The following is a 22,500-nucleotide window of genomic DNA, read 5'->3' on the forward strand; positions in this document are numbered from 1 at the left end:
GGCTATCATGCTTCGACGTCCAACATGGAAGGCGATGGAAGATGGCCTCAACCGAGACATGGGCATCCTGGCAAACTACCTCCAGAAGTGGCATCTTCAGCTCAGCGTGGGCAAAACAGTGTCTGCAGCTTACCACCTCTACAACCGGGAAGCAAGAAGGGAACTGGATGTGCATGTTGGCAACCACCGCCTGGAGTTCCAGCAAGCCCCCAAGTACCTCGGCGTATGCTTGGACCGAACACTCTCCTACAAGCAACATCTGGATGAAGTGAAGGCCAAAACAACAGCAAGGGTCTCGCTCATTAGACGCCTAGCAGGTTCAACTTGGGGAGCTTCGCCCCAGACCCTACGCATATCCACGCAAGCCCTGGTCCTGCCCGTAGCAGAATACTGCGCCCCTGTCTGGAGCAGAAGCCCCCACGTCAACAAGGTTGACACTGTCATCAACAGCGCTCTCCGGACAGTAACTGGTTGTCTGAAACCCACCCCTGTGTCCTACCTGCCAGTCCTAGCTGGAATCACCCCAGGCAGTCTCCGACGGGATGCGGCTACCCTCACCCTGGCAAGAAAGGCCCAGAAGTACGACTGGCACATCCTGCACAAAGCCACAACAACACCGGCACCACCAGGCAGGCTCAAGTCTCGCCATCCCTACAACAAGGCAGCACAAGAGATGCTACAGTCTATCCCTGAGGACTTGTCCAGAGACGCCTGGCTGGCAGCATCGTGGAAACGGTCATGGGAGACAGCTGGACCCTCCCGTATACAGCGATACATCCAGGACCCAGGAGGAGGTGTAAAAGGAGAAGACATGCCACGCCATCTATGGGCCTCGCTGAACCGTCTGCGCACTGGAGTCGGGCGCTTCAAGTCTTCTATGAAGAAGTGGGGCCTAACGGACAGTGCGGCATGCGAGTGTGGCGAGCCTGAACAGACTGCCGAGCACATTATCACCCGCTGCCCCCTATACAGCCCACCCTCAGAAGCTGGTCTTTTCGACTTAGGACCAGAGACGAGGGCGTGGCTGCAGGACACTGAGTTGGCCATCTGATGATATACGAAAGAAGAAGACTGATCAGAATCAGCTTTATTGTCACATCACTCGTTTACAGAAGTACAAAATGTGGATGAAATTAGTTTTCCCATCATGTTGTTATTTCTACATTCATTGTTTACCTGTGATCCTACTTTACTGACACACTGTCTCTCTACATTCTGTACATGTATGTGTTTACCTTGTTTACTGTAAGTTATATTATATTACATTATGTTATATATACATGCTATGTATGTGTTTACCTTGTTTACTCTAAGTCACTCTGGATACAGTCTGATAAATGACTACATTGTAAGTTTTGAACTAGTAATGTTGAGATTTAATTATGAATGACATAGAAGCCCAAATACTTCCATGCTTCCCATTGCTTCTTCATGAAATAGTACCTAATATAAATCTCTTGTCCAATCAGATGTTACATCACCCTCACCCAGTCCCTGCACCTGACCATGAGTGGCGCCCCCTCTGGCCCGGCGGGCACTGGCAAGACGGAGACCACCAAGGACCTGGGGCGCTCCCTCGGCATCATGGTCTATGTATTCAACTGTTCTGAACAAATGGACTACAAGGTAATCTCCCTATGCATCATGGTCTATGTAGTCAACTCACTGTTCTGAACAAATGGACTACAAGGTAATCTCCCTATGCATCATGGTCTATGTAGTCAACTCACTGTTCTGAACAAATGGACTACAAGGTAATCTCCCTATGCATCATGGTCTATGTAGTCAACTGTTCTGAACAAATGGACTACAAGGTAATCTCCCTATGCATCATGGTCTATGTATTCAACTGTTCTGAACAAATGGACTGCAAGGTATAGTCTCCCTATGCAAGGTCTCTCTCTCTCTCTCAGTCTATAGGTAACATAAGGTCTCTCTCTCAGTCTATAGGTAACATCTATAAGGGTCTGGCTCAGACGGGGGTCTGGGGATGTTTTGATGAGTTCAACAGGATCTCAGTGGAGGTTCTGTCAGTGGTGGCCGTTCAGGTGAAGACCATCCAAGATGCTGTGCGGAACAGGAAACAGAGGTAATAGTTCCATATGTAACAGGAAACAGAGGTAATAGTTCCATATGTAACAGGAAACAGAGGTAATAGTTCCATATGTAACAGGAAACAGAGGTAATAGTTCCATATGTAACAGGAAACAGAGGTAATAGTTCCGTATGTAACAGGAAACAGAGGTAATAGTTCCATACAGAACAGGAAACAGAGGTAATAGTTCCATATGTAACAGGAAACAGAGGTAATAGTTCCATATGTAACAGGAAACAGAGGTAATAGTTCCATATGTAACAGGAAACAGAGGTAATACTTCCATATGTAACAGGAAACAGAGGTAATAGTTCCATATGTAACAGGAAACAGAGGTAATACTTCCATATGTAACAGGAAACAGAGGTAATAGTTCCATACAGAACAGGAAACAGAGGTAATAGTTCCATATATAACAGGAAACAGAGGTAATAGTTCCATACAGAACAGGAAACAGAGGTAATAGTTCCATATGTAACAGGAAACAGAGGTAATAGTTCCATACGCAATAGTTACAATCAGGATGCAATATGTAAAATCAGACAGATCCTTCTTGATCACATGACTATAGAGATACTGTGTACTGTGTGTGATGATTGGACACAATCTGAAGGAGTAATATCAAAACGTGTTTTGCAAAAATCGGCCTCCTCGTGGCGCTATAAAAGGCAGATTAAAAAAATCTGACAATAAGTTTCTACTTGATGTTTAAACTCATTCATTTTACCTTTTCCCTTCATATTACACTGTTACATCAGTCTAATACTGTTTAGACTGATGATTCTGTGGTTTACCTATGATCCTAGATTACTACGTATATGATGTATTACATTGTGTTTACCCTTCTTACTGTAAATCACTCTGGATTAAGAGCGTCTGATAAATGCTGTGTGTGTGTGTGTGTGTGTGTGTGTGTGTGTGTGTGTGTGTGTGTGTGTGTGTGTGTGTGTGTGTGTGTGTGTGTGTGTGTGTGTGTGTGTGTGTGTGTGTGTGTGTGTGTGTGTGTGTGTGTGTGTGTGTGTGTGTGCAGGTTCCATTTCCTAGGAGAGGACATAGAGCTGAGGCCTACAGTAGGAATCTTCATCACTCTGAACCCAGGATACGCTGGAAGAGCCGAGCTGCCTGAGAACCTCAAGGCCTTGTTCAGGTGTGGGGGGGGGGGGTCATTTGTTCTTAGGCCTTTCACGGCAATCGGACACTGCATTCATGATTTGAGGCATTTTGTTTGCTAAATTAGACCTGCTGGTGGCGCTATAACAGACCAATGTGAAAAGGGTGGCATTTGTTCCTCGGCCTAGTGGGAATATGGGTACAAAATTTGACGGAAATCGCACACTGCGTTCATGATTCTAGGAATTTTGTTCAAAACTGACCAATCCTGCAAACTTTGGAAGCCAATGTTAGCCAAGTAGGATGGAATATGAAATATGGGACACATCCATCTTGATCACATGACTATAGAGATACTGGCCCTCATTTATCAACGCGGTGCAGCCCAAATAATAGGCGTACGGCGTTTTCACCGCACTTTTCGGCATTTATCAATATATCCTGACGTGGGCTTCATCCTATGGTACGCTGAAATCTCACGTCTGGTCGAGACCAGTTGTTGACGTTGGCTGCGCCCGTTTATTCCATTCTAGACCTGCGGAGCACCATTGTTTGACTGTCTGACAAGCATCTGGACACATAATCCACTCCTAAATGTGTATATCTACACTAATAAATAATCGCTGTGAAAATATATCATTTTATAAAGTAATTTAAACAAACTGCTTTAACAGTCATTCAGATAAGATTGTAGATCTGTCTGTATTGAAAATAGCAGATCTACAAGCTCACAAGCCAGCGTTGCATCGCGACGCGTTGTGAGCTTGTAGATCTGCTATTTTCAAAAATATACGAGCGCTTTTGCGCCGGGAGTCCCGCGGTCGGGACTCCCGTCCACCTTTTCATGGACAGTAAGGTCTACAAACTTACAGTAGCTTGTCCTATGTTATGGAGTTATGTCATAGAGAGTTATGTAGGCTACACAACCTGGCTGGGTTAAGGATATAAACCCGACGCTCCAATATTATTATATTAACGTGGCGGCACGGAATCACTGCATTCCGCCCGAGTCTCATGTACCGCTACGCTACGGAAAGACGAAGTTGGGCGGGCGCGCGCGCGTGTGTGTGTGTGTGTGTGTGTGTGTGTGTGTGTGTGTGAGAGAGAGAGAGCGAGCGAGAGAGAGGCGTGTGCGTGTGTGCGAGGCGAGCAGGGCAAACCGTTTCTTATTGGCTTTTCATGTCTTTGGTCGTATTCTGGTTCGTCTTCATGTCGTAAAATCGGGGCGTTTTGAGAATATTTAAGGGCGTGTTATTGAAATGACGCTCGGTTTCAGCCGTCACATTTATCAACGCTGGGACCAAGTGTACGCTCGGATCAGCTGTGTAGGATGCGTTGATAAATGTGACTTCGACGTTGGTGTACGGCCGAATATATGGAAAAATGTATGGCGGTTTATACGCTGCGTTGATAAATGAGGGCCACTGTGTACAGATTTGCGTGATTTTTGGACAGAATCTGTTTAGGGGTGTGCCGATACACTCATTTCATGATACGATACGATATTAGCCTCACGACATCGATACGGTATCGATACGATACGATACGATATATGGCACTTTTTTATTATGAAAATATATGTAAAAAAAAAAACTTTTATTGTGTGTGTTGCTATGCAGACCCTGTGCCATGGTGATCCATTGTTTATTGTGTGTGTGTTGCTATGCAGACCCTGTGTCATGGTGATCCATTGTTTATTGTGTGTGTTGCTATGCAGACCCTGTGCCATGGTGATCCATTGTTTATTGTGTGTGTGTGTGTTGCTATGCAGACCCTGTGCCATGGTGATCCATTGTTTATTGTGTATGTTGCTATGCAGACCCTGTGTCATGGTGATCCATTGTTTATTGTGTGTGTGTTGCTATGCAGACCCTGTGCCATGGTGATCCCAGACTTTGAGCTGATCTGTGAGATCATGTTGGTGGCAGAGGGCTTCATAGACGCCCGTCTGCTGGCACGCAAGTTCATCAGCCTCTACACCCTGTGTAAAGAACTGCTGTCTAAACAGGTACCTAACCTCTACACCCTGTGTAAAGAACTACTGTCTAAACAGGTACCTAACCTCTACACCCTGTGTAAAGAACTGCTGTCTAAACAGGTACCCTCTACACTCTGTGTAAAGAACTACTGTCTAAACAGGTAAATGGTAAATGGTAAATGGTAAATGGTGCATTTATATAGCGCTTCTATCCGAAGCGCTTTACATTGATTGTGCCATTAACCCATTCACACACACATTCATACACCGATGGCGGAGGAAACCATGCAAGGCACCAACCTGCTCATCGGGAGCAATTAGGGGTTCAGCGTCTTGCTCAAGGACACTTCGACACTAACTCTAGGGGAGCGCCCCAGCCCGGGATCGAACTGGGAACCTTGCGGTTTTCCAGTTCACTCTACCCGGCCACTCTACCCCTGAGCCAGTACCTAACCTCTACACTCTGTGTAAAGAACTGCTGTCTAAACCATAGACTGTATAAATGAGATGGACAAACCCCCTCCGCTGCTTTCTACAGACCGAAAATGAAGCCTTTGCTGCAAGACGGTAGGTCCGCCATCTTTCAATACGCGTCAGAATGAGTTCAGACCATTATTGGTTGGGTAACTTGTCAATCAAGAGCGGGGGGCGGGGAATGAATGCTATTGGTTGTGTAGCGTGTCAATCAAATCATCCCGCCCCTCCTAGAGAATAGCCTACTTTATCGTCAATTTTATAATAAATAGAACCATAATTTAGCAAAACGCATATCCTGATGATTGAAAGGAGACTTTAAACTAGCGACTGGAAGCATATAGAATTTATGACAATTTTTATTACAGTAAGAAAATCTAGTCTAAAGTTTGTCAAAAAAACCATTCACTTGCGCTAAAATAAATTCTTTCTGAACTCACAGGTCGGCGCAGGGTAAAACAGCGCCACTCTGGCCATTTTTTCGGCCTCATCGTAAATATCTCAGCCTTGCCCCTTGGTCTAAACAGGTACCTAACCTCTACACTCTGTGTAAAGAACTGCTGTCTAAACGTAAACAGGTATAGACCCTAACCCTAAACCCTAACTATAGACCCTAACCCTAAACCCTGACTATAGACCCTAACCCTAAACCCTGACTATAGACCCTAACCCTAAACCCTGACTATAGACCCTAACCCTAAACCCTGACTATAGACCCTAACCCTAAACCCTAACTATAGACCCTAACCCTAAACCCTGACTATAGACCCTAACCCTAAACCCTGACTATAGACCCTAACCCCTAACCCTAAAGACCCTAACCCTGACCTCACTAGACCCTAACCTCTACAAAGGATGATTGACGACCCGCCAGTCCTTATTATTGAGAAATAACTCCTGACAGGATGATGACATCCTGAGGCGAAGCCGGAGGGTTTAATGATCCTGAACGAGGTTATTTCTCTACAACGACATTTATCCCACTTATTACACGGCTACTTAATAGATCAATAAATTGACCCATAAGTAACAACAAAACAAACTATTTCCATCCTTACGGTAATGACATTATTCTATAGGTTTTGCGCAACACGGTCGCCTCGGAAAAGAAGGAAGTGTTGATCAAATAGAATCAATATCTGGACTGCATCGTCTATTCCTCACTTCAGCAATGTGTGTGTGTGTGTGTGTGTGTGTGTGTATGTGTGTGTACATGGCTGTCATGTTGGATACAGCATAAAACTAAGCAGCACAGGTTGCTATGAGCAAGAGTCTGTTTATTCAGAAATAACACACCGCTGATTTCAATGATTGACCAATCAGAATCAAGCATTCAACCAAGCCGTGTAATAAGGTATATACAGATGTGCCATTTCAAAACTTCAAATGTCCTGCCATCGCCAAGACAGTAAATTTTCAGGGGATTCCCAGGGCAATAAGAGGGACAAAGAAGGGCATTTAAAATGCTGAATTATTTTGATCACTGCTTTTATGATGCTAATTAATTTGAGCAACTGGTCAAGGACCTCTTCAAATCACCTTTTGCCTCATAATGAGTCTGACACCTTCTTCAACACACATTCTTTTGTTCTCATGTATATGGATGTCTGTTGAAGGGAAAAACGGGGGTGTGTAGTGACAACTTCTTTTCAGGGGCAAAACAGTGCATTTTTAAGGGCAGAAAAGGGAGAAAAAAATGCATTTTCAGGGAAAGAACAGTAACGTGTGAAGTTTTGAAGTGGCACATCTGTAAATACATTATGATCAACTTGCTCTCTCAGGATCACTATGACTGGGGTCTGAGAGCCATCAAGTCGGTGCTGGTTGTGGCCGGATCCCTGAAGAGAGAAGACAAGAGCAGACCTGAGGAGCAGGTAGAGCTTCACACTTTATTCATGAAGATGACTTCATTAATGCATCTCACACACACAAACATATTGTATATGAGAGTAAAACACACACAAACATATTGTATATGACAGTAAAACATATATGAACATATTGTATATGAGAGTAAAACATATATGAACATATTGTATATGACAGTAAAACATATATGAACATATTGTATATGAGAGTAAAACATATATGAACATATTGTATATGAGAGTAAAACATATATGAACATATTGTATATGAGAGTAAAACACATATGAACATATTGTATATGAGAGTAAAACACATATGAACATAAAGTAAAACAGGTGGTTTTAGTCCCTCAGTATATTTTCAAGCCTCTGCCTGATGACCAGAAGCTCAATATCTCCCTCAGCCAAAGGCGGGAGATGAGCTCTACTGGTCGTGTCTGTCAGTGGCGTGCACAGACATTTTGAGGGGCAGGTGCTCAAGTAAATTATACTTTTTTTTGTTGACTTGGTCTGGTCTTTTTTCCCTCTACACCTATACCTCTTTGCCAAAAATAGCCGATCTACAAGCTCACAACGCCTCGCAGCGCGAGGCGTTGTGGGCTTGTAGATCGGCTATTTTTGGCTAAAGTTATCCTCAGAAAAGGGATGCTAGGTTTCGAGTGGTTATGGTAAAAAGAAAAATCATATCACATAAAGATTTGGCGGACCCCCTGTAGTAACTCTGAGGACCCCCTAGGGGTCCCGGACCCCCTGTTGAAGACCCCTGCTGTAAACTAAAAAAAAGAAATGTTTTTTTCTTTTTTTCAAAAGGGCACTTCTGGTCAAGAGGGCAAAGGGCAGGCGCTCTAGCACCACCTAGAGTCTATCTGTGCACGTCCCTGGTGTCTGTAGATGTATTATTATGAGCTCTACTGTACCGTGTCTGTAGATGTATTATTATGAGCTCTACTGTACCGTGTCTGTAGATGTATTATTATGAGCTCTACTGTACCGTGTCGGTAGATGTATTATTATGAGCTCTACTGTACCGTGTCGGTAGATGTATTATTATGAGCTCTACTGTACCGTGTCGGTAGATGTATTATTATGAGCTCTACTGTACCGTGTCGGTAGATGTATTATTATGAGCTCTACTGTACCGTGTCGGTAGATGTATTATTATGAGCTCTACTGTACCGTGTCGGTAGATGTATTATTATGAGCTCTACTGTACCGTGTCGGTAGATGTATTATTATGAGCTCTACTGTACCGTGTCGGTAGATGTATTATTATTGTTGAGATGAGCTCTACTGTACGGTGTGTAGGTGTTGATGCGTGCCCTGAGGGACTTCAACCTGCCTAAGATAGTGACCAGTGACGTTCCCATCTTCCTGGGCCTCATCAGTGACCTGTTCCCCCAGCTGGACGTTCCCAGGAAGAGAGACCCGGACATGGAGAGCGCCGTGCGTCAGTCTGTCAGCGAGCTGCACCTCCAGCCTGAAGAGAACTTTATACTCAAGGTACAGTAGAAATACTTTATACTCAAGGTACAGTAGAAATAGAAATAGCCAGCCAGGCAGGCAGGCAGGCAGGCAGGCAGTGTCCGTCCTTCGATCTGTCTGTGTACAGCTAATCTCCGGCACCGTTGGCTTGCTCGCAGCCAAACTGTGCACACACAGTCCCTGGATACCAGAGCAGAACCTCTGCCCAAATGTTTTCACCAATATAATTGCACCAATCTGTGTAAAACTTTGTATGCACACTCCCTATAGGTCAAGGAAAAACCTTTGCCCTGCATTTTTCACATCTGCCTTTTATAGCGCCACCAGGAGGCCGACTTGTGTAAAACACATTTTTTTATACTACTCCTTCCAATTTTATCCAAATTTCATGCAAATCGGTACACAAGATCTCTATAGTCATATGATCACGACGGATGTGTTTGTTTTTTTCATATTCCATACTGATTGGCTAAGATTGACATCTAAAGTTTGCATTATTGGCTTGTTTTGAACAAAATTCTGCAAATCATGAACACACCGTCCAATTGCGCTCAAACTTTGCACACACATTCACACTATGCTGAGGAACAAATGCCACCCTTTTAACATTGGCCTGTTATAGCGCCACCAACAGGTCTAATTTAGCGAAACACATGTTTTTAACAAAATGCCTCAAATCATGAATGCAGTCAGTGTCCGATTGTCGTGCAAGGCCTAAGAAGAAATTGCACCCTTTTCACGTTGGCCTATTATAGCGCCACCAGGAGGCCACAATAGCCTACCTGACCTGGCGGAGACCTGTTCTCCGAGGAGCACTTTTTCTATTTTTCCATCAATTACACACGCCATGAAGCCTTGATTTCATGGATTTATTTTTGTTTTTGTGGCATTCCTAAGACAATAATTTGATGACCGGGTGTATTTCCGGTAGGAGACACAAATGATCTACTTTGTGTCTCCTACCGGATACATTAGCCGGTAGAAGACGGGAATCAAATGATTGGCTTAGGAATGCCACAAAAACAAAAAATAATCCATGGATTCAAGGCTTCATAGGGTGTGCAATTGATAGAAAATAAGTAATTTTTTGGGTGAACTCCTCCTTTAAATGAATTGATATAAATATTTTTGGAAACGTCAATGGGAAAAATGCATTGACTATTTTGAAGTTGAACCAGAAAATGGCTGCCACTGCTATGCCCTATTGTATAGTAGTAGAACTTCTTTATACTCAAGGTGCAGTAGAAATTCATACTCAAGGTACAGTAGGAGAACCTCATACTCAATTACTGATAAATTGAGTACAATGGACGACAATAAAAACAAGCCCTCTGGGTTGGTTTGTGTTATCCTTTTAGCATAACCGTTGACTGTACCTGTACTGTTAATAAGCATGTTGTTGTGTGTCTACAGGTGGCTCAGCTGGAGGAGCTGTTGAATGTCAGACATTCAGTGTTTGTGGTGGGAGGACCAGGAACAGGGAAGAGCCAGGTAAACTAATTACTATCTATCAACCACCTTTATACTGTCTATTAATAACCTATATACTGTATTAGAGCCAGGTAAACAGACGCGTTGCTAGGTCTCTACTAGGTTGGGGGCTTAGCCCCCCAGGCAACGGACACATGCAGATGCGGCGGATTTGGGTACTTTTCCCCCCGTTTTTTGTTACTTTATTTCGGTTATAGGGTTAGGGGTAGGGTTAGGTTTATAGATATATAATTCAAAAATGATATATCTCTATTTTTTTATTGGTGGCTTTGGATAAAACATTGGTGGCTATAGCCACCGAAGCCCCCGCGTAACGACGCCCTTGCAGGTAAACTATACAGTTTATACTGTCTATTGATCACCCAGCAAACTACATACTGTTCATAGAACCTAGGTTAGCGTGATAGCATCATGTTTATGGTTCATAGAAACTATGCTAACCTGATAATAATGTTCATAGAACCTATGCTAACATATGCTAACCTGATAGCATCATGTGTATAGAAGCTATGCTAACCTTTTAGCATCATGTGTATAGAAGCTATGCTAACCTAATAGCATGATGTCTATGCTTCAGATCCTGAAGACTCTCCACAGAACCTATGCTAACCTGAAGATGAAGCCGGTGTGGAACGACATCAACCCCAAGGCCGTGACCACAGACGAGCTGTTTGGTTTCCTGCATCCGGCCACCAGAGAGTGGAAGGACGGTGAGGCCTAACTTAAAGGAACTAACTTCAACACATTTTCAAAGCTGCCGTATATTCATTCATATAATAGTTCCTCGCTAATGCTCATTATAAGCAGGGTTGCGTTGGGCATGGGACAGGCTAACACGCCGTGCAACCGCTATTTTGAGCAGGAGCACGCACATGCATAGATTTAAAACAACCTTAAATTCACACCAACAACCAAGTTAAAAAAAGTCTGCCGACCGCCGGTTGTCACACCAGCATGAATGAACATAGGATGAACATAGGAATGAGCCTAGATGCATATCAATGGTCCATTGTGTGACCGGTAGCGGAGGTGTTAAGCCACGTGCGCGTCACGTCATTAAACAGAACGGAGCATGGTGGCACTTCAATCGCCACATTAGACACAGTCAGTGGCGTGCACAGACATTTTGAGGGGCAGGTGCTCAAGTAAATTATACTTTTTTTTTGTTTACTTGGTCTGCTCTTTTTTCCCTCTACACCTATACCTCTTTGCCAAAAATAGCCGATCTACAAGCCCACAGCGCCTCGCAGCGCAAGGCGTTGTGAGCTTGTAGATCGGCTATTTTTGGCTAAAGTTCTCCTCAGAAAAGGGATGCTAGGTTTCGAGTGGTTATGGTAAAAAGAAAAATCATATCACATAAAGATTTGGCGGACCCCCTGTAGTAACTCTGAGGACCCCCTAGGGGTCCCGGACCCCCTGTTGAAGACCCCTGCTGTAAACTGAAAAAAGTTTTTCAAAAGGGCACTTCTGGTCAAGAGGGCAAAGGGCAGGTGCTCTAGCGCCACCCAGAGTCTATCTGTGCACGTCCCTGGACACAGTGTTTTAAAATAGAATGCAACCGCTTTCCAATTCACCATGCAACCCTGATGATAAGACGCACCATGTCTGTCTGCTAGCTCTGTGTCTCAGAGGAGGGCTGTGGACAGTTCACAAACCTGCCTACCAGTGACATCATCATCTGTAGGCTGGTTTGGGTTTGTGTGTTTTTGCACGTTAACTTTATAGAAAGAGAAAGGCTGTAGTTTCTATTGGCTTTGGAATCTCCATCGATGATGATGTCATCCGAAGGTTTATTTTTAACGTCTGCTCTATTTGTTTGAGGGTTTGAGCATCAATCACTCCCTTTACTTTCAATAGAAGAACACAGCTTCTCTCTCTCTCTCTCTCTCTCTCTCTCTCTCTCTCTCTCTCTCTCTCTCTCTCTCTCTCTCTCTCTCTCTCTCTCTCTCTCTCTCTCTCTCTACTAGTAGTAAAGGTCTCTCTCTCACACAGGTCTATTCTCCTCCACTATGAGGGAGCTGGCCTCAGTGAGTCATGATGTCTCTCTCTCTCTACTAGTAGTAAAGGTCTCTCTCTCACACAGGTCTATTCTCCTCCACTATGAGGGAGCTGGCCTCAGTGAGTCATGATGGACCCAAGTGGATCGTTCTGGATGGAGACATCGATCCTATGTGGATCGAGTCTCTGAACACAGTGATGGACGACAACAAGGTCTGTCCTCTCCTCTCCTCCTGTTCTCTCCATTCCTCTGTTCTTACAGTCTTTTTCTCTTCATTAAATTGAGTGGAGATTAAATCCAGTTACAAACACAGCTTTCACCATTGGAATTGCGTTACGGAACGCACACGTTGTTACATTTTGGGGGTTTATTTGGTCATAGCGCAACATAGTGGTGAAGTATAGTAGTGCAGGTCATTGCAACAACCACCGATCTTGTGAAAAATGAAAACGGGACCGCCAAATATTCTAAAGTTTCCAAGATTCTGCCAATAATCATGACTTTTTGCCGGGTCAAACAATGAATCATGTGACGTTGATCCCCTTCCCCTATTCGTTCATACCAGGACATACATGGGCAACTGGTGGCCCCCACCTTCACTTAATGCGGCCCACAGGTTAATATCAGAACACTGATATATCGATTTAAGCTGTTAGAATTGCAATAGCAGCTTAATGACTAGTATTAAAATTGTCTTTATGTCCAATGTATTTGTATCAGAAGGATATCGTACATCAACATGAGACACAATGGAAACAAGACCCTCTCCTTTTAGCAGCTTATTTTACCTTCCTGTACAATCATACTGTTTTCAAACTGCTAATGAAGTATTCAATCAATCAAACTAGAAAAAGTGCTCCTCGGAGCACAGGTCTCCGCCAGGTCAGGTAGGTTATTGTGGCCTCCTGGTGGCGCTATAATAAGGCAATGTGAAAATGTGCCATTTCTTCTTAGGCCTTGCATGGCAATCAGGCACTGCATTCATGATTTGAGGCATTTTGTTACAAAAATGTGTTTAGCTAAATTAGACCTGCTGGTGGCGCTATAACAGGCCAATGTTAAAAGGGTGGCATTTCTTCCTCGGCCTAGTGGGAATATGTGTGCAAAATTTCACAGAAATCGCACGTTGCGTTCATGATTTGAGGCATTTTGTTCAAACGAACCAATCCTGCAAACTTTGGAAGCCAATGTTGGCCAATTAGGATGGAATATGAAGTATCGGACACTTTCATCTTGATCACATGACTATAGAGGTACTGTGTACCGATTTGCGTGATTTTTGGACAGAATGTGAAGGAGTAATAGAAAAAAAATAGTTTTCCAAAAGTCAGCCTCCTGGTGGCGCTCTAAAAGGCAGATGTGAAAAATGCCTGCCAAAGGATTTTCCTTTACCTCTAGGGAGAATGCTTGCAAAGTTTCACGCAGATCCGTGCAGTTATAGTTAAAAATGCAAATCGGCCTGTTATAGCACCACCATGAGGCTGATTTGAACATTTTCAAGTGGCATTTCTTCCTCGGCATAGTGGGAATGTGTGTGTGCAATTTTATGGAAATAGCAAGCTGCGTTCATGATTTGAGGCAGTTTGTTCAAAACGGACCAATCCTGCAAACTTTGGAAGCCAACCTTAGCCAATGAGGAATATGGGAAATCGGACAGATCCAGGTTGATCACATGACTATAGAGATAGTGTGTACCGATTTGCATGACTTTTGGTTAAAAGCTGTAGGAGTAATGGGGAAAAAATGGGTTTTGCACAAATCAGCCTCCTGGTGATGCTATAACAGGCCCATGTGAAAAATGTGGGTCAGAGGTTCTGAATTGGCATCCAGGGAGTGGGTGTGCACAGTTTCGCAGCGACTGGGCCAACGGTGCCGGAGATTAGCTGCTAACGGACGGACAGGACGGACGGACGTACGGACGGACAGGGGGTAAAACATACTCTCTCGCCATGCCTTTCGGCCTGGTGGAGACAATGACAATAAAATACTGAATATGCATTTTATGAATAACACATTCAGCCTGGTCATAGTGACCTCAGTATTTAAATCAATCTGACAATGTGATTCTTTAGGTGACAAAGAATAATAATTTATGATCACTGCAGTGACCCTAACCCTAACCACGACTGATACGTGTAATAATAATAAGGGTAATAATAATAATAATAATAATAATAATAATAATAATAATACAATAAATACTGTTTAGCCCCGGATCTATTCACTGTACGCTGGCTCTGCTCCTCACTGAGAGAGAGAGAGAGAGAGAGAGAGAGAGGATTGCAGGTGCGCTGTTCTATGACGTCATCGCCAGACCCAGCACTAGCAGTGTTGCCAGATTTTGCGAGAGAAACAAGCAACCAGGTGTATGAAAACAAGCCCAAATAAGTGTGGTCATAATAATCAGACTTGGCAACGCTGCCAAATAGTTTCCTGAGAACGGACCGAACCATTGTGTCCAATTTACAATTTTCAATTTAGGCATTTCATATGTTCAGGTATTGACTGTCTGTCATCCATGTGCCATGTCTCTATGTCTGTGTCTTCAGGTGTTGACTCTGTCTGTCTCTATGTCTCTATGTGTCTGTGTCTTCAGGTATTGACTCTATGTCTGCCTCTATGTATGTGTCTCTGTCTGTGTCTTCAGTTGTTGACTCAGTCTGTCCTCATCCATGTCTCTGTGTCTGTCTTCATGTGTTGACTCTATGTATCTCTGTCTCTGTGTCTTCAGGTATTGACTCTATGTCTGTCTCTATGTCTCTGTGTCTTCAGGTATTGACTCTATGTCTGTCTCTATGTCTCTATGTCTTCAGGTATTGACTCTGTCTGTCTCTATGTCTCTATGTCTCTGTGTCTTCAGGTATTGACTCTATGTCTGTCTCTATGTCTCTGTGTCTTCAGGTATTGACTCTATGTCTGTCTCTATGTCTCTGTGTCTTCAGGTATTGACTTTATGTCTGTCTCTATGTCTCTGTGTCTTCAGGTATTGACTCTATGTCTGTCTCTATGTCTCTGTGTCTTCAGGTATTGACTCTGTCTGTCTCTATGTCTCTATGTCTTCAGGTATTGACTCTGTCTGTCTCTATGTCTCTATGTCTCTGTGTCTTCAGGTATTGACTCTAGCCAGTAACGAGAGGATCAGTCTGTCCTCGTCCATGCGTCTCCTGTTTGAGATCTCTCACCTCAGAGCTGCTACTCCAGCCACCGTGTCCAGAGCAGGAATCCTCTATGTCAACCCTCAGGACCTGGTCTGGAGCTCGTACGTTACAGCCGTCATGCTTTAGGAAATATATTCATTTGTTTCAGTTTAGTTTTAGTAAAACAAGTATGTATTGTGTTTGATCTTATTGCTGCTATGTTAGGGTTTATTTGTTGTAACCCCCCCCCCTTGCATCATTAGAGTTTAGTTTTAGTTGTAGTTAGTTTTGTGAGAGCATAATTAGCTTTAGTTTTTTGCAAATGAATACTTTATTTTATTTATTTTTGCGTTACTCTTTGTCATAGTTTAGTTGTTCAGGTGTTATGTAGAGAATTAGATTAATAGAAGCAGAAATAGGTCTGGATGAAAGAAGGCTGACTTCATATGATGGTGGTTCCAGTTGTTAGTTTGTTAGTTTTGCATCGTTTATTTCATTTGGTTTTAGTTTATTTCAACTGTAGTTTTAGGGTTCTTTAATTTAACCCTTTCTCCTCTTTGACTTTTGGTATAAGTCTTAGTTCTATTTCGTCCCTGCTAACCGCCAGAGGCGGTGCTTAAAGCACTGAATGGTTCCCTTCGCGCATGCGCAGTTCGAGTATTGTATACCAACAAACGTCACTTGTGACCCCTGGATGACCCGGAGGAGGCTATATCATCCGGGAATCATCAAGGGATCTTTTCCTACAGAATCTTCTCGCGAGATCACGAGGATTCTGAGTGACAGAACGCTCTGGCGGTCATTCGGGACTCATAGAACCGTAGTTACATACGTAACTACGGGGTCACAAGTGACGTTTGTTGGTATACAATACTCGAACTGCGCATGCGCGAAGGGAACCATACAGTGCTTTAAGCACCGCCTCTGACGGTCATTCGGGACTCATAGAACCGTAGTTACATACGTAACTATCGTTTTAGTCGACTACAATAACCCTGCTTACACACACACACACCCACACACCCACACACACACACACACACACACACACACACACACACACACACACACACACACACCATTATCTTTTGTGCCCCTCCCCCATAGGTATGTGACGAGCTGGATTGACACCCGGCACGCCCAATCAGAGCGAGCCAACCTGACCATTCTGTTTGACAAGTACGTCCCTTCCTGCATGGAGCAGGTCCGCTGCAACCTGAAGACCATCACCCCCATACCAGAGACCAGCATGGTCCAGGTAAGACCATCACCCCCATACCAGAGACCAGCACGGTCCAGGTAAGACCATCACCCCCATACCAGAGACCAGCATGGTCCAGGTAAGACCATTACCCCCATACCAGAGACCAGCATGGTCCAGGTAAGACCATCACCCCCATACCAGAGACCAGCATGGTCCAGGTAAGACCATTACCCCCATACCAGAGACCAGCATGGTCCAGGTAAGACCATTACCCCCATACCAGAGACCAGTATGGTCCAGGTAATTAAAACTATCATCAATATACATGTTAAACACAGATTCAGAATCTTCATCATTTACCTAAAAGTCCAATAATCTGCAATGGGCTTGAGACAATAATACTAAAATATCCATCAGTCACATTTAGACACTCTGCTATGAGAGCATTTGCCAAAAACAGCAGATCTATAAGCTCACAACGCGTCGCTTTGCAACGTATTGTGAGCCTGTGAGAGGGCCAACTCAGGTCTGTGAGTTTGGAGGGTTTTTAGTGTCAAATCTGCTGATCCCATTGGACACCACTGACCTCTCTGTGGCGTCCAATCGGATGCTCTGTTTTCTCTGCATCGTCCAATCAGACGCTGTGTTCCTTGCTGGACTGCCTGCTGACAGAAGACAACACTCCGGCTGACTCTCCCAGAGAGGTCTATGAGATCTACTTTGTGTTCTCCTGTGTGTGGGCCTTCGGAGGAGCTCTGTTCCAAGACCATGTGAGTGAGTGAGTGAGTGAGTGAGTGAGTGAGTGAGTGAGTGAGTGAGTGATTACTGAATACTGAATATCTTATTAGACAGACATGTAAACGTACAGGAAGAAATTTAGGCTAAAAGGATAACAAAAAAAGTCTAGGGGACTTGTTTCCATTATGTATCTATTATTACATTGGAGAGAAGTCTTTTTAGTGTTTTTTTCCCGTGTCATTGTTTCGCACTAAACACAACAACAACATATCACATGTCACTAACAACACAAGCCACAACATGCGCAATTCATTTACGGGTGGCATAGGCTACTTTTCATTGCTCACCACACATTTGCCTCCTCGGAGCATAATTAATTGCGGCCAGCACAAACTCACAACATTACGGGTCGACCATGTTATTCCTTAGCGTCAGCACCGACCACCGGCGAGCACAACCGAAACACCGCGAGCCGGACAACATTACGTGTACACTATTTTGTTCCCCTTAGCGTGAGCACCGCCACCGACCACCGCCGAGCCAAACCGAAAGCAACACCACGCAGGCGCTATTGAAGAGCTCCTCGTTTGTACTTCTGTTAACTCTGCTCTCCGTGCCGTGTGCCTTACACTTTCCCCTCGTGTTCCAGGGTTGCCTTGTTTGTTTATTATTTGTATTTTACAAGTTTTCAAAGTAAAGCTACCGTTTCAACAAACCTTCCGTGTCCTCTCTGCGCTTGGGTCCCCTGCCTGCACCACACGTGACAATCTTTTCCCCAAGAAAGGTTCTAATTTGTTGCTATTTTTCAAAGACCGTCAGCGCACACTGCTTTGGTTGTGTACTGATGTGTAGTGTTGTTGTGTATTGTTGTTCTGTTATTATTACAACCCAAGACAACTTAAGGAACAATAACAGCAGTCAAACTTTATTAATCGCTCCGAACTCTGACAAGTGACTCTTCTTCTGTTCTCTATCTCCCAAAGCCCCATAGTCCACAGCGCCCCCCTGAGGCACATAAGTACCATTACAGTTGAATTAAGTGTACTCTGGTACGGAAGAATCATGAGCAATGTAAATGCTGGCCAGCGGGGAGCGGGTCGTACTCTGTAACGATTCTAATCAATGTGACCCAGTCTGAATCTCTCTGGATAAGAGCATCTGCTAAATGCCTACATTGTAAATTGTGTGTGTGTGTGTGTGTGTGTGTGTGTGTGTGTGTGTGTGTGTGTGTGTGTGTGTGTGTGTAGCTGATGGACTACAGGGCAGAGTTCAGTCGTTGGTGGTGTAAGGAGATGAGAGCGGTGAAGTTTCCCTCTCAGGGAACCGTGTTCGACTACTTCATCGACCCAGAGAGCAACAAGTTCACCCCATGGACTGAGAAGATGCTTCCCTTTGAGCTGGAGCCTGATGTCCCACTACAGGTGTGTAACCCTTAACCCCTAACCCCTAACCCCTAACCAAGCTCCCAGAACCCAGTGGTTGCATTGAAGCGCATTGGACATGCTGGCCATTCATAGGTACTGCAGTTTAAAACGGCCTGGGGCCACCGTACATGAACGAGCCAAAACGGTTTTGACCAATGGGCTGGACTCACCAGCTTGCGCACAAGTCTGCGCACGGGGCTGCGCGCTGAGGGGACGCAAAACACGTCGCTGATGTGACAAAAAACGTGTCGCAGAAGAGCCCCAAATAAACCTCTTCGCCCATCACATTTCACAACCAGGAAGAAGGGCTGATTTTGCCTCATTTGTTGGGTGAGCAGTTCAATGCAAGCCGGTGCCCTCTCTATTATTTACTCTCTATGCCCCTAACCCCTAATACTGACCCTGTGTCCTTCCAGACTATATGATGTACTTCATAGTGTTTATATGTCCTTCCAGACTATATGATGTCCTTCATAGTGTTTATATGTTCCAGACGTTGCTGGTCCACACCCCAGAGACCCTCTGCCTGACGTACTTCTTAGACCTGCTGCTGCACAGAGGAAAGCCAGTCATGTTGGTGGGCAACGCTGGCGTGGGCAAGACCATCCTGGTGTGTGACTACGTAGCCAAGCTGAAGGAGGATTACATGGTGGCCAAAGTCCCCTTTAATTACTACACCACGTCAGCCATGTTGCAGCGTGAGTCTTTAACCACTACACTATGTCAGTGAGTCTTTAACCACTACACTATGTCAGTGAGTCTTTAACCACTACACTATGTCAGTGAGTCTTTAACTATTACACTATGTCAGTGAGTCTTTAACTATTACACTATGTCAGTGAGTCTTTAACTATTACACTATGTCAGTGAGTCTTTAACTATTACACTATGTCAGTGAGTCTTTAACTATTACACTATGTCAGTGAGTCTTTAACTATTACACTATGTCAGTGAGTCTTTAACTATTACACTATGTCAGTGAGTCTTTAACTATTACACTATGTCAGTGAGTCTTTAACCACTACACTATGTCAGTGAGTCTTTAACCATTACACTATGTCAGTGAGTCTTTAACTATTACACTATGTCAGTGAGTCTTTAACCATTACACTATGTCAGTGAGTCTTTAACTATTACACTATGTCAGTGAGTCTTTAACTATTACACTATGTCAGTGAGTCTTTAACTATTACACTATGTCAGTGAGTCTTTAACTATTACACTATGTCAGTGAGTCTTTAACTATTACACTATGTCAGTGAGTCTTTAACTATTACACTATGTCAGTGAGTCTTTAACTATTACACTATGTCAGTGAGTCTTTAACTATTACACTATGTCAGCCATGTTGCAACATGGGTCTTTAACGTGTTATTACAATCTACGGCAGTGTTGTGCCAAGTCACGGTTAAGGACACACTGTGATTGGCCAGTTAGTCACTTTGATTGGCAGTTGTGCCTTGTGTGAGCCTTGTATGCGTTTTTGAAACGTTGCCTAATGTGGCTAAATTATGGCTAAACCTAACCTGAACCTCACAAAGACTATGCCTAACCCTAACCTCACAAAGACTATTCCTAAACCTAACCTCACAAAGACTATGCCTAAACCTAACCTCACAAAGACTATGCCTAACCCTAACCTCACAAAGACTATGCCTAACCCTAACCTCACAAAGACTATGCCTAACCCTAACCTCACAAAGACTATGCCTAACCCTAACCTCACAAAGACTATGCCTAACCCTAACCTCACAAAGACTATGCCAAACCCTAACCTCACAAAGACTATGCCTAACCCTAACCTCACAAAGACTATGCCTAACCCTAACCTCACAAAGACTATGCCTAACCCTTACCTAAACGCTAATACAAGTATTCATGATGCATTTTAGAAGGAAAACAAGTGCATTGAGAGTGTACATTCAATCCCATGACAAGAAGTCCAACGCTTAAGTCAGCTCCCCACCGAGGCAGCTGGCAGGACCTTTTTGGTAGAAACGGGCAATGAGTTGAGTGTATGCATGTGAGACACAAAATGGCCGACCTCTCTGCAGGGGTCCTGGAGAAGCCTCTGGAGAAGAAGGCGGGGCGAACCTTCGCTCCTCAGGGAACCAACAGACTGATCTACTTCATAGACGACCTCAACATGCCGGAGGTCGACACCTATGGCACCGTCCAACCTCACACCCTGATCAGACAACACCTGGACTACAGTCACTGGTACACGCACACACGCACGCACGCACGCACGCACGCACGCACGCACGCACGCACGCACACTACTGAACACTTTTGTGGGTCTTCCCGTTCACCCGTTTGTGAAGTGGGTATTTTCAAACCCTGGAGTGGATTTAGGGGAGCGTCAGAGTGTTTGTGTTGGAGCGCCTCAGTGCGGCTGCAGAGTTCATGTGCAACGTCTTGCATGCGTGGCTGCGATGTTTCGATGACCTGTCTTTAGAGACCTTAGTGTTAACCCCTGCATGGTTCATATTTCTGTCATGGACCCCAGGAGAAGTAGCTGCTAATGGGGTCAGAATAAAGACTAAGGCCAAGAGACCAGTGGGCACAGAGACTCAGACATAATGCTACACAGAGACTCAAACATAATGCTGATTGATTGACAGGTATGACAGACAGAGGCTGGTGTTGAAAGAGATCCATAACTGTCAGTACATCACCTGTATGAACCCTACAGCTGGAAGCTTCTCTGTTAACCCCAGACTACAGGTAGGCCTACACACACACACACACACACACACACACACACACACACACACACACACACACACACACACACACACACACACACACACACACACACACACACACACACACACACACGCACACACACACATGCACGCACACTTCTGCAGTAGAAATGAGTATATCATGCTCTCAGAAAACGTAGGACATCCAGATCAGAAAACACACAAGATGTCCTCCATACAGAGGGATTACAGACAGTGAGACATAGTAACTAACTAATAATACAGAGGGATTACAGACAGTGAGACATAGTAACTAACTATTCATACAGAGTGATTATAGACAGTGAGACATAGTAACTAACTATTCATACAGAGTGATTATAGACAGTGAGACATAGTAACTAACTATTCATACAGAGTGATTACAGACAGTGAGACATAGTAACTAACTATTCATACAGAGTGATTATAGACAGTGAGACATAGTAACTAACTATTCATACAGAGTGATTATAGACAGTGAGACATAGTAACTAACTATTCATACAGAGTGATTATAGACAGTGAGACATAGTAACTAACTATTCATACAGAGTGATTACAGACAGTGAGACATAGTAACTAACTATTCATACAGAGTGATTATACACAGTGAGACATAGTAACTAACTATTCATACAGAGTGATTACAGACAGTGAGACATAGTAACTAACTATTCATACAGAGTGATTATACACAGTGAGACATAGTAACTAACTATTCATACAGAGTGATTATAGACAGTGAGACAT

At 44.0% G+C, this 22,500-nt stretch overlaps 1 protein-coding gene across 1 annotated transcript in view; it reads left to right on the forward strand.

Moving 5' to 3' along the window:
* Window positions 1-22,500, forward strand: part of dnah9l (dynein, axonemal, heavy polypeptide 9 like) — a gene marked incomplete at both ends in the record, with an annotated part of 207,600 nt that overhangs the window by 77,341 nt on the left and 107,759 nt on the right. The window contains 16 exons of the mRNA XM_084057033.1: window positions 1,470-1,626; window positions 1,944-2,089; window positions 3,087-3,242; window positions 5,075-5,213; window positions 7,439-7,531; window positions 8,831-9,025; window positions 10,421-10,498; window positions 11,076-11,208; window positions 12,582-12,709; window positions 15,608-15,756; window positions 16,742-16,892; window positions 17,477-17,608; window positions 18,824-18,997; window positions 19,494-19,698; window positions 21,055-21,220; window positions 21,625-21,727. Of these exons, the coding sequence (XP_083913159.1) occupies window positions 1,470-1,626; window positions 1,944-2,089; window positions 3,087-3,242; window positions 5,075-5,213; window positions 7,439-7,531; window positions 8,831-9,025; window positions 10,421-10,498; window positions 11,076-11,208; window positions 12,582-12,709; window positions 15,608-15,756; window positions 16,742-16,892; window positions 17,477-17,608; window positions 18,824-18,997; window positions 19,494-19,698; window positions 21,055-21,220; window positions 21,625-21,727 (2,305 nt within the window). The remainder of the gene's footprint in view (window positions 1-1,469; window positions 1,627-1,943; window positions 2,090-3,086; window positions 3,243-5,074; window positions 5,214-7,438; window positions 7,532-8,830; window positions 9,026-10,420; window positions 10,499-11,075; window positions 11,209-12,581; window positions 12,710-15,607; window positions 15,757-16,741; window positions 16,893-17,476; window positions 17,609-18,823; window positions 18,998-19,493; window positions 19,699-21,054; window positions 21,221-21,624; window positions 21,728-22,500) is intronic.

The sequence above is a fragment of the Gymnoscopelus microlampas genome (genome assembly GCF_963454915.1).
Source record: "Gymnoscopelus microlampas genome assembly, chromosome: 5".
Classification (NCBI taxonomy): domain Eukaryota; kingdom Metazoa; phylum Chordata; class Actinopteri; order Myctophiformes; family Myctophidae; genus Gymnoscopelus; species Gymnoscopelus microlampas.